Here is an 11166-nt window from a genome sequence, read left to right as displayed (position 1 = left end):
TCACATCCGGTTGCCATGGAGCCCGCCCCAGCGTCCCCCTCCCGCCCGGCGGGGCCCGCGCCCCCCGGCCCCCGCCCCACTGCCGCCGCCCCGCGCCGCCGGGGGAGCGCCCCGCGCCGCCGCCCCGCAGCCCCTCCGGTAAGCGGGGGCTGCACGGAGCGGGGCAGCGGGCCCGCGCCGCGCCCTGCGCAGGGCCGGCGGGAGTCCGAGGCCGCAGCGCCGCCCGCCGCCGGCGCGGCGCGGCACGTGTCGGGCGGAGCGCGGTGGCGGGGCTGGGGCGCGGCGCGGCGGCGGGCGGCTCTCCTTCTCCGGCGGTGCGAGGTACGGGCCGGGCGGGGGCCGAGGGGGGGCGGGTCCCGGCGCTTATCCCGCCGCTGTCCCGGCAGCAGCAGCCCGCGGGCCCCGCGGACACGCGTGGCGGGCGCCGCTGCCCCGCCGAGCCCGGCTGGCCGCCCTCCTCCGGCCCCGTGTGCGGGGCGCGGCGTGCACCGGGAGCTCCGGTGCTGCACGGCGCGGTGAGGCTCGCTGCACGGTGCGCGGCGCGGGGTGCTGCACCGAGCGCGGTACGGCGCGCGGCGCTGCATGCTGCTTGCATGGCGGGGCACGGGGCACGGTGCATGGGGCACGGTGCATGGGGCACGGTGCATAGCACAGCACGCAGCGCAGTCCCGGGCACGGCGCAGTGCCCGGTGCTGGATGCTGCACGGCGTGGTGTGGTCCCGCGCACTGCACCGTACGGGTGGCACGTCATGACATGGCACGGCACGGTGCATGGTGCAGCTCATCCCCGGTGCCTGCCTGCATCCCTTCGCTCCCCCAGCTCTCCGTGTGTCTGTCGGAGCCTTTCGCACGCCCGGTGGAGGGGTGTCTCCTTGTCACTGTCTGGTGCTGGTGTACTTCGTTCTGGAGTGGGTTTTGTTCCCGTGTGTTTGTGTACGTGTCTGTCGGCCGTGTGAGATCCATCCTGCCCGGGACCCCTGCGAAGGGAGCGTCAGGGAACGGAGCAGGTGCTTCGGAAGTGAATGGCCGTGGTGGTTTATCCAGGCTAGTTCAGGGTGTAGGATTCATTTAAATATTTGAGCCTTGTAAAATACTTCTGCATTATTTAGTTTCGGCGTAGCCGTGTGGCAGAGAGATCCACAGGTTAAACCCTTTGTGCCTGAAAACTTTGTGTGTTTCATGTGCTACGTGTTGCCTTTTCGTTCTGGTGTGTGTGTCTGTTCCTGTGCCGTGGCAGGGGAGAAGCAGGGGCTGCAGGGCCCACTCCTGTTTCATTCGGCTTTGAGGCTGTGACTGTCACAGCAGCATCTGAATGCTTTGGTGTATGCAGCAGCACCCCTCCTGCTCCTTTCCTCTGTGGACAGGCTCATCAGTATATCTTCCCAGGAAAATCTTCCCAGGCCTCTAATCCTCCTCCTCTTTGAGCTCTTTCCATCTGTGTCTTATCAGTCAGAGTCTCTTCTCTTCTTCTGTCCCCAAACCAGCTTTGCCCCTGTGGCTTTATCCCTGTCTTAACATCCTTTCCTTGTCTAGACACTCCACGGCTAAATTATTCCCAGCCCGATGGCCAGGGGATTAGGGAAGAGCTGAGGAGGTGGATGCCGAGCCTGATGGCTGTCTTGGTGCAGCCCCTTGCCCACGGAGCTGGGGCAGCCTGTGCTAGCCCTCCCGGCTCATCTTTATTGCAGAGGGGCAGTGTGACTGCTCACCTCTGCCCCTCAAAGGTATGCCAGATGTGTTTTTCTCAGCAAAACAGGAAAGCTGCACTGACACTGTGAAGCAGCCTTTGGGGCTCAGGAGAAGCCCCACTGGAGTCCCTGTTAGCAACATGTGGGAGATGCCATACCATATCTGCCAGCATTGCAGGGGCATGCCTGCTCACTTTCCTTCAGCATGCATTTAGCCTGGGTGGTCGGTCCGAGGTGCAGTGGTTTCGGTGAGCCAGTTCTGTTTCCTGATGCGCTTGTGGAGAGAGCAGGGAGGTGTGAGTGCGCACAGGTCGCCAGGCTGTGGATTCTTCTGGCCTCCCTTCAGATCTGGCCTGCTGGCATGATGCTTCTATTACTGAAAATTACTTCTAGTGGGAATGCTGAATCACGTACTCCCAACAACCAAGAGATACAGTAGGATGAAGGTATCATTCATTCAGTTTTCTTTACTGTTTTTTTTTTTTTCTTTCCCCTTTTGTCTTGCGTTCTTATGGCAGCCCAGGCAGTGATGCCAGCAGACTGGGTGCTTCGGCATGATGCTCATTAGCAGAATTCTCCCTGATATTAATTTTAAGTTTCTCTTTTAAATTTTAACCATTTGTAAGTCTCTTTGTGCAGGGCCACCTGAAAAAAAAATCTTTTGTCATGTTTTACACCCTTGAGATCTTTCCAGACTGCTGGCTTGTTCCCTCCCCATCTTAGTCATCCCATATTGCGCTAGACCAATTTAGCTCCTAACCTTTCCTTACAAATCAATCCCTCTGGCCTACTGGCAATTTTTTGTTGCTCTGCTCTGAACACCGTCTGTTGTGGGTAATAGAAAAGCCAGGCCAGATCCAAGTAGGTGTCCATCCAGCCTTTCTCCCAGCGCTTGCACAGGGTGAGGGGCAAGTGTCCTCTAGTGGCCAGCCATCAATTAATGCACAGAAAGGGAGCACCAGTGATCCCAGGCCATGGGCTCCCCCTTCTCGAGAAGGCAGGAAAGCTGGGAGGGTTAAGGTCGGGGAGCATGCCTCCTGTCCTCGCCCCTTGGCCCCAAAGCAAAGCGGCAGACCCCTCTGGCAGCTCTGCCCCTAAGGCCCGCTGGCTCGTGGTGCCCATGCATTGCATCCCGCTTTCACTGGGTGACGAGTAGGGGATTGATGGCAACTCCATGGGCATCTTACAGTCCCTCTGAAATTTCAAAGCATGTCCCAAGGGCTGTTTTACTTTACTGCTAGTGCAACTGTCGTGCTTTTAGCTGTTCAGCATCACTGTTACAGTAATGTAATTTCAGCATAATTCAGAAGACACTGCTTCGGTGGGTAAAAAAAGACTAAGTGCTGGATTTTCCCTCCCTTTGAACTGCGTTTATGCAGTCAGGCTGTAGTTCTAAACTCAGTGTAACATCTTGCAAAGCTGGAGCCAGCAGGGTTTGTTGCATCCAGCATTTGTCCCAGCCGTAGGCTTCCTCCAGCCTGAGCACAGATGCCCCTGTGAGCCTCTGCCTAGCTCCAGATAACCCTGAGCTTGACCTGAAACAAAGCACTTTGTTTCACAACGTTGCTTATAGTTTGCACTTTCCTTTGGAGGCCCCACAAAGCACAATAGCTGCACAGAGGTGGAGCTGAGCATTAGCATATTTTTTTTTGTTAAATTACCTTTACTGTTTTGCTAGTTTTTAGGGATTCTGCCACTACAGGAGCTGCTGTCCAAAGCCCTGTTGTCATTTTATTCCCTGAAGTAGCAGTGCTTGCAACACGTTTTTGCAGGCAGTCTGTAGCTGTGGATGTTATGCTCTTTACAAATATCTGATCCTTTCTTTAACAGTTGTGATGCCGTGGCCCTGCAGGACTGCAGAGCCCGGTTCCCCACCAGCTCTTCCTGCTGGAATAAAGCGTTCCCTGCCTTCAGTTTCAAATGTGCTGCTGTTTCCTTTCATGGAATGATACCCTGTTCTTCAGTTAAATGTGAAAGGAAATAAAAGCCAAAGCCATGTATTACCCTTTTCTCTATCATGTCTCCTACTAAAAAGCAGCTTACTCTTTGTTTACAGATGATTTCCAGACCTTTCTCCTTTTTTCTGCTTTCTCCTCTGAACCCTTTTGCTCTCTTTTTCTTGGAAAACAGGGTGTAAAGTTGAAGATTACAGTTTAAGATCTACAGAGTAGATTGGGGATTTTCATTATTTTCTGTCCTGTTTGTTATGGCCTGGACTCTGCGTTTGCTTTTTAGATGTCTGTCTTGGCAGCGTATTTCTCTTGAGCTGTTCAGGCCTCATCAAGGGATTAAATTACTGAAGAGTCCAATGTGTTTTTGAGGGGTTTCTTCCAATAAGTTTGCCTTGTTCCTGATAATTAGGAGGGTGGACCAGGGAAGCATCCTTCATCGGTGGTCAGATTAGCTCCTCAGAAACTTGCCATACAGATAGCCCTGGGATTTTTGGTTTGAGTAAGCTAATTTTTCGGTTTGAATGAGCTCTTCAGGTGGGCAGAGTAAGCAGAGGCTGTAGTAGCACCTTATTGAGATCTTCAAAGATAGGAGGGACGATGAAGTGGCCTTACTGGTATCACCTTTAGACCATTTGTTTTAGTGGCCTGTCTTGGACAGTAGCCCATACTTGGTACTTCAGATAAGATAGTAAGAAACCCCTCAGCAGATCACCAGGGTATAACCTATAATACTTCTTCCAAACCTTTCACAGCTGGAGAATAGCTCGTTCTGAAAGATGTTTTTGACTTCTCTTAATTTTCTTTGTCATAAGTACGACAACTTGTTACCCAGAGAGATGGCCAAGCTACCCACTGACTTTGCAGATTTTTTCCTCCTTTGTGACATTACTGAAAAAAATGTATTCTTTTGCCAGTTTTGAATTAATTTGTATTCTACCCTTGTAGTTTTAACGAATGTCCCTTTTCTTGTGCTGCGAGATGAGAACACTTTGCTTATCCCTGTGTCCAAAGCACTGTGCATGTGCTTACATCTTCTTTCCTTCTCTATATGAGTTCAGATGTGGTTTTGGAGGTCAGTATCTTCCCAGTGCCAGTCTCTGTGCCATCTCCAATTTTTACTGGGGTGCAGCCCCCACTGAACTCAGCCTGTACTGTTGCTGTAGATGATATGACTGCAGCTGTTTCTGTGTTAGTCTCCATGCCACTCCCTGTCAACCATGGCACCTCATTGCCTTCCTCACGTGCAGCTGCATATTGGGCAGAGCATTCCCTCGGGCTGCTGTAGTCATATTGTCTACATGGTCTCTGGTGTCCCTCAGCCGCGCCGCTGCAGACAGGACACGGATCTGCAGCCTGAAGGTTGGCCTCTTCCCCTGTAACATGCGGTGTTTGGTGTTTGGTGTTTGAGTGGTGAACTGTTTGTCCTTGTGCCGTCTCTCTGGCCTGCGCAGATGCCTCTGAGGTTCCTTCTGGCCCTTTTGGGATCTTGGGCTCAGTTAAAGCTAGGTGGCACAGGACCACTCTACTGCCCACTCCTGGTATGCTCTCCCAGCACCCGATCTCTCCAACTTTATCCTTCCCCGGTGGTCTGTCACCCCCCAGCTTTACACAGTTGTGCTGGCGGGGAGATGGCCGAGCAGGAAGCCTTTTCTTCTCCCGCAGAGCCCGTGCAGGAGCTACGCGTAGCTGACGCCTCGGTTGGCCCCTGCACCCTCCATGCCAGCAGGCTGAGGGAGGGCAGGGTCCCACCTGCCCTTGAGCTGCTGGAGCGGTGCACGAAGCAGCACGGGCTGGGCCATTTCTGCCCCCTTGCTGCAGTGTTCCAGGGGACAGGTCTGTCCCAGTGATGCCGGGGAGGTTCCCTGAGGGGGCCGGTGAGGTGGCCTCTCTGGGTTAGGAGCCAGGGGGGTTGAGAGCAGTGGCCAGCAGTCTCCCACGACATTCCCTTGTCCTGCCCTCTCTCCACAGGTTATGCCACTCTCCAGGCTTGCTGGGTGCCTGCCGGTGAAAGAAAAGGGTTGATATTTTGCCCAGGCCCTTAGGTCCTGAACCAAAATGGCAGCTGGAGAGTCCCCTCCCGTAGGAGATGTCTTCATCGGCCTGCAGCAGGTGAGGTGGGAATCCAGCAGCAGCGGGGCCATCTCTCCCCCGGGGACTGTGCTCCTGCCAGGCTGAGTATGGGTTCCGCGTCCTGGCAGCCTGCTGCAGTCGGACACGCAGCCTCTGCTCTCCGGGGACAGGTCTGCACGAAGGGTGCCTCGAGGCTGCCCACGGCCTACGTCCCCTCCCTGTGCGGACAGCAAAGCTGTGGTCCAGGCAAGGCCAGAGGTCGCTCTGCGGGCTCCCTGTGCCTGCACGTGCCCCTGGAAGGGGTAGGCAGGGAGCAGGCGGAGCCGGGCAGCTTGCAGTTAGACTCTCCCCGCTTAGGCTGGGCTCGGGACAATGGTGCTAAGGTGAGAGGAGAAGCAGTCTCACCCACAGGTACAAGCTGCTCCTGGGGCACAGCTGGGAACAGCTGGGGGATGCGAGGAGAGGCACAACTCGGCTAAAACCGCCTTGCTCCCTCTTTCAGCCCAGCACAGACAGATTTGTCACAGTTGGGCCTTCTCCCGTTTCCATGGAAACACGGGAGTCCACAGCAGCTCCGCACTGGCATTTCAGCTATATTAACGGAAAATTTTACCAGCTGCAGCTGCTCAGGAGGCAGAAAGGACAGGGGTCACAGGCAATGGTCTTCCTGGAGCGTCTCTACCAGCAAAAGGCAGAAAAGCACCCATAGCCTGAAACAGGAGGAAAATGGGCAGAAAAGCCTGAAGAAAGCATGCCTAGGGGAATGGGGGCCCCTAGGAGTGCAGAGGGGAGGAGGGAAGGCACAGGGTGGTCACTGACCCAGGTGCAGCTCACCAGAGCAGGGATGCTGTTTCCCAGGGGGAGATATGGAGGAGGTCTAAGAAAGGGAGGGGTGGCAGACTGGGCAAACGGAAGGCCAGAAGGCAACAGTCAGATGTGAGGAGAGAGAAATTCCAGCTAAATAAAAGCTATGCATCTCTTCTAGTAGGAAGGACAGTCACTGACATAGCCCCTTGATACCTGCCACTCAAGGGAGGTGTGGAGGACTGCTAACGTATCTCTGCAGAGCGTGGCTGGAAGGCTTGCCGATCTGTTCTGGCTCTTGGTTTTGAGCAGAGCTAGCTGTGCCTCTAAATGAGAAACTATGCCTCAGCCCTGTTGTGTGGAGCCTGCTGCTCCTCAGCAAGCCCAGCACCATTTGCAGGGCAGAGGGATCCAGAGGGCTGTAGAGGTCTGCAGTGTTTGATTTCTGTGCAGGGCAGAGACCGCGCAGAGAAAGCCTCTCCTGGTGCCGAGGACGATGAGGACTTGGATAAGACTTTGTCAATCGAGAGATTTGGGGACCTGATAAGCAAGTCAGCATCAAGCAATCTGGAGAAGCAAAGACGCAGCTACAGTGAGAGAGATTTTGAATGTATGTAGGTTTGAACTGTTGTACCCACTTCCACCCTCTTTGCTAATCCTCGTTCAGCCCCACGTGCCCTGCAGCTTTGTGCTAGGACCCTGCAGATCGTGTTAGCCTGCTACTCACTTCCTTCCTTTGCAGCGTTCAGTACTATGTACACCCATTTTAGTACTAGTGCCCATGGCCTCTTCCCAGTCTGTTCCCTGTTTTCCCTGTCCCTGCAGGTGTAGCTACTGCCCACATGGCAGCATAGCTCAGCCCGAGGTGTTCGCTCACCTCCTCACCAGCATCGGGGACCTCTGTAGGCTCTTCCCCCACACTGAAATTTCCAATTTTTCTTCCATATGGCTGCAAAGAAACATCCAAATATGGTCAGAAGCCAGGCTGTCCTCCCCGGTCTGAAAGCAGATGGCTCCAGTCAGACATGCTTGTGTATTTCTAAATAGCAACCATGAAACCATCAGGCTTATCTGCTCAAAGAAAGGACTGCAAAATAAAAATGGGGTGTGAATTTAAAAATGCTGTAGCTATCTCACCTGAACTCCTCTGAGCAGCATAATTATTCCTTGAACTGCCCTTCCCTGATGAAGGCAACCAGTCTGCCTAAACTCACTTTGGCTGCAAAATGAGAGTGTGCCCACAAGAGTGGCCATAGGCTATTGCCTGGTGTAGGTGGCTTGCGTTGGCTTGTCGTAACAGCAGTGAAGGGCAGGAAGAAGAGGCCCCCGTCCAGCAGCCTGCTTGTGTGGCAGACAAGTAGCAATGGTTGTGAGAGGTTCCCACTGTATGGCTCTCCACAATCAGATACTGCTTATTTTCCAGCTCGGCTTTGATGGGATACAACGTCAAGAACATTATGTTGAAGTACATCACCAGGCTGTTTTCTGCTTGGCCACTCATTTCCAATGGCTGTTGTAAAAGTTTGCTGGTAAAAGTCTATTACTGTAGTGCACCCCAGCTGCTACTTTCTGCTTGTGTCATTTCTCTACAGAGGCTCCATTCAGATAACACTTTCCACCTGAGCACACAGTCACTCACGCACATGGCTGCAAGGTGCTAATAGCTTTGCTGTGGGTTGAATACCGGTCCCGTGCCCATAGGACTTACTTGCTTAGAAGCTCTGCCTGTGTGGACAGGTGTGTGGGTTGGCTTGGAGGACACGGATGATCTGCTTGAGCATGCATGGCAGAAGCTTCTTTGAAAATTTAACTAGATAATTGTACTGTTTGGTTTTTTTTTGGTTTTTTTTTCCTTCTTAATAGGAGAGTCCTTCTTTCTTTGTCAGAATCAAGCTTGTTTTCCTCCGAGCTCCTGACGTATCCCTGTTATCTAGGACTACGTCAGCCCTGGTTATCAGAAGTTTTATGCAGTTTGTATTCATAAAGCTGGAAGATCTGGTTAGGTCATTAGACTCTGAAAGATAACATACCAGCCTATGGAGATGAATGCTCTCTGGGTTTAGAAATGTTTCCTGCCCTATTCAAACCCAGGAATTCCTAATATGTAGGCTCTTCCTTCTGGGCTCCCTATCCAAATTACTTTCTCATATCTCTTGTATCAAGTTCACAGAGAAGTGTAATCAAACATGTTTGGCAATAACTTTCCATACAGGCAGGCAGTGCAAGGAAGGGAGCAGGGAAGGAGGAGGGCAGGGAGGAAGAAGAGGGAGGCATGAAGCCTTCTGTGTTTGGGAGAGGTGTGTTTTTCCCATGTCCAGGCCACCTCTGTGGAGATGTGATCAGCTGACATAAGGAGAGTCGAGTGCAGGGGTGAAGACTGGTGCTCCCCTCTTCTCTGCCAGATCAGCCATTTACCACCATTGCCCTTCCCTGCAGCCCAAGGCTTCGGTTTCCTTCTGGTCCAAAATGTAGATGTTTCTGTTTTGGCCCGATATGAACAAGCCAGAAGGGAAACAGACTGCATCCTCATCAGTAGCTTTGTGCTGTAGAAGGAGCAATGTGTACGGTTGAGGCCTTCCTTGCTTCTTCTTACATTAGAAATTCTTGCCTGACCTATCCATGGCATGCAGAGCAGTGCTACAGGAGTGCAGCAGTGGGATAGGAGGGTCTTTCTGCCAAAACCTGCAAGTGAAGTATGGTACATCTAGTTAAGTCAAAGAAGGCAACACTTTGGAGGAAAAGGGGTTTGTAAAGAGCCCAAACTTTCCAATTAGCAGATGTCTAACCATTTCCAGTCTCCTCTAATCTTGCCACAAGCCTCTCCTGCTGAACCAGGGAGGTGTGTGAAATATCTCTGCTGTTCCCAAGGGGGGAAACAAGGGAGAAAAGACTTGAGAAACCAAAGGAAAGGAAACATGACAGCAGAACAATGAACCTGCCTGGCTCTCCCAGGGAGAAGGTTACAGCTTCCATTGAAAATGCCCTTTGAAGGTAGTTTTCACTATAAACAGATTTTGCTGCCATGTCACAGGAAAGCTGGGAAGGAACCAAATCAAAACAGGCTGGAAACAATTCCTCAGGAAGAACTGCGGAGCAATGCTGCCTTGCGAGGTGGCTGCTGCCCCCCTGACTCTGGGTGCAGCCCCTGGGTCTATGTGCCCTGCAAACTGTCTGTGGGAGGCTTTGTGCCTGCAGGCAGACCTGGCAGAAGTGGCTTTCCTCTCTCTCACAGGGAGATACTGAACTTACCCTGTTCCCTGCCTGGTGCATTATCGTTGTTTTTGAGTGAAGGCTCAGAAATGCCATTAATTTTTTCTCACTCTGTAATTCCCACGACACCCAGGTCAAGCCTGTGTGAGTTTTTCTTTGTAGATTGGTTTAAAGAAAAGTCCTTCTGCCCTGTTTTTTACCCTGGTTTTTAAAAGACAGCCTCCTAATTGAACCTGCATTTCAGAGGCTGGTAGACACAAGCCCTCGCAGTACCTGGGGCGTGGACTTAGGCTGCAACTGCACTAAAAGACTCCGTCTGTGGTTCCTGGGTATGCAGGAGGGACTTTCTGTCAAAGCCTGGGGGATAAATAAGGTGCATCTGTTTAACTCAAAGACCACTGTGCAGGAAGGAAATCGTAGAATCGTTCAGGTTGGAAAAAACCTTTAAGATCATTGAGTCCAACCATAAACCTAATGCTAAGTCCGTCACTAAGCCATGTCCTTAACCACTAAGCCATGTCCCTAGAATGTTTGTAAAGGGCCCAAATCATGCTTGTTTAAAAATGCAAGAAATGTTTCCCCATCTTTAGGAATGGGACAGTGCCTCTGGCAGGTCACTGCAGCTCTGTGTAGCCATGTGAGTGGCTTTCAGCAACACTGGGAGAGGAGTCCTGCCTTCCCCAGGGCAGTGGAGCTGCACTGGGATGGGAGGGCTGCCTTCCCAGCCACCCCAGGCTGGACATAGCCTGCTGCATCACTGAAAGAGCTTTGCTATGTCCCTGCGGGCTGGTGGCTCTCCTTGCCCTTCCTGGCCCTTGATCTCCAGACCATGCTGTTTCCTGGAGGGGCGCCTGGCAGGTTCCTCCCAGCCTCTTCCTGCCCCTGACTCTCTTTTTCTCTCTCAGTCCACCGCCAAACCTCGCACCACATCCATCATCCCCTTTCCACTCACCTCCCTTCTGCCCTCAAGTTCCAAAAGAGGCCCCCCCGTGCCAGCAGGAGGAAAAAAAGGAGGAGGAAAAAGAAGAAAACCTCAGTACCCCCCTCAGAAGTCACCCCCACCATCCAGGAGGAGGACGAGGAGGGGGGAGAAGAGGAGGAAGAAGAGGAAGAAGAAGAAGAATCTGAGACAGAGGAGGCTCAGGAGAAAGAGATCTCTGCAGAGTCTGAGGGTGAAGCTCGTGGGAAGGACACGTCCCCTAAGCTGGAGCCCCCAAGCAAACCGAAGGCAAGGCCAGGGCATCCTTACCTGGATGGGGCTTAGAGGCTGGGGGGGAGGTGGAAGGAGAGTTGATGCTGGGAGGGTGCCAGGGTGCATTGTCAAGGGAGTGTGCTGCTCAGGGGGAAGAGGTTGTAGCTGTGCAGTATTGTGGAAAGAGTGGTTTTGTCCCCGCCTAACAGAGATGGGCACTGGAGGACAGCGATAGATAAGCCATTGCTTG

At 53.0% G+C, this 11166-nt stretch overlaps 1 protein-coding gene across 1 annotated transcript in view; it reads left to right on the top strand.

Annotated features, from left to right (window-relative positions):
- The first annotated feature begins 46 nt into the window (after positions 1-46).
- The window catches only part of SLC4A3 (solute carrier family 4 member 3), a 34928-nt gene continuing 23808 nt past the window's right edge, over positions 47-11166 (top strand). The window contains exons 1-4 of the mRNA XM_055718192.1: positions 47-321; positions 5609-5749; positions 6968-7124; positions 10630-10952. Of these exons, the coding sequence (XP_055574167.1) occupies positions 5696-5749; positions 6968-7124; positions 10630-10952 (534 nt within the window). The 5' untranslated portion in view covers positions 47-321; positions 5609-5695. The remainder of the gene's footprint in view (positions 322-5608; positions 5750-6967; positions 7125-10629; positions 10953-11166) is intronic.

The sequence above is a fragment of the Falco cherrug genome, chromosome 8 (genome assembly GCF_023634085.1).
Source record: "Falco cherrug isolate bFalChe1 chromosome 8, bFalChe1.pri, whole genome shotgun sequence".
Lineage (NCBI taxonomy): Eukaryota > Metazoa > Chordata > Aves > Falconiformes > Falconidae > Falco > Falco cherrug.
The sequence above is the reverse complement of the archived record's forward strand: the minus strand, read 5'-3'. Positions and strand labels throughout refer to the sequence as shown.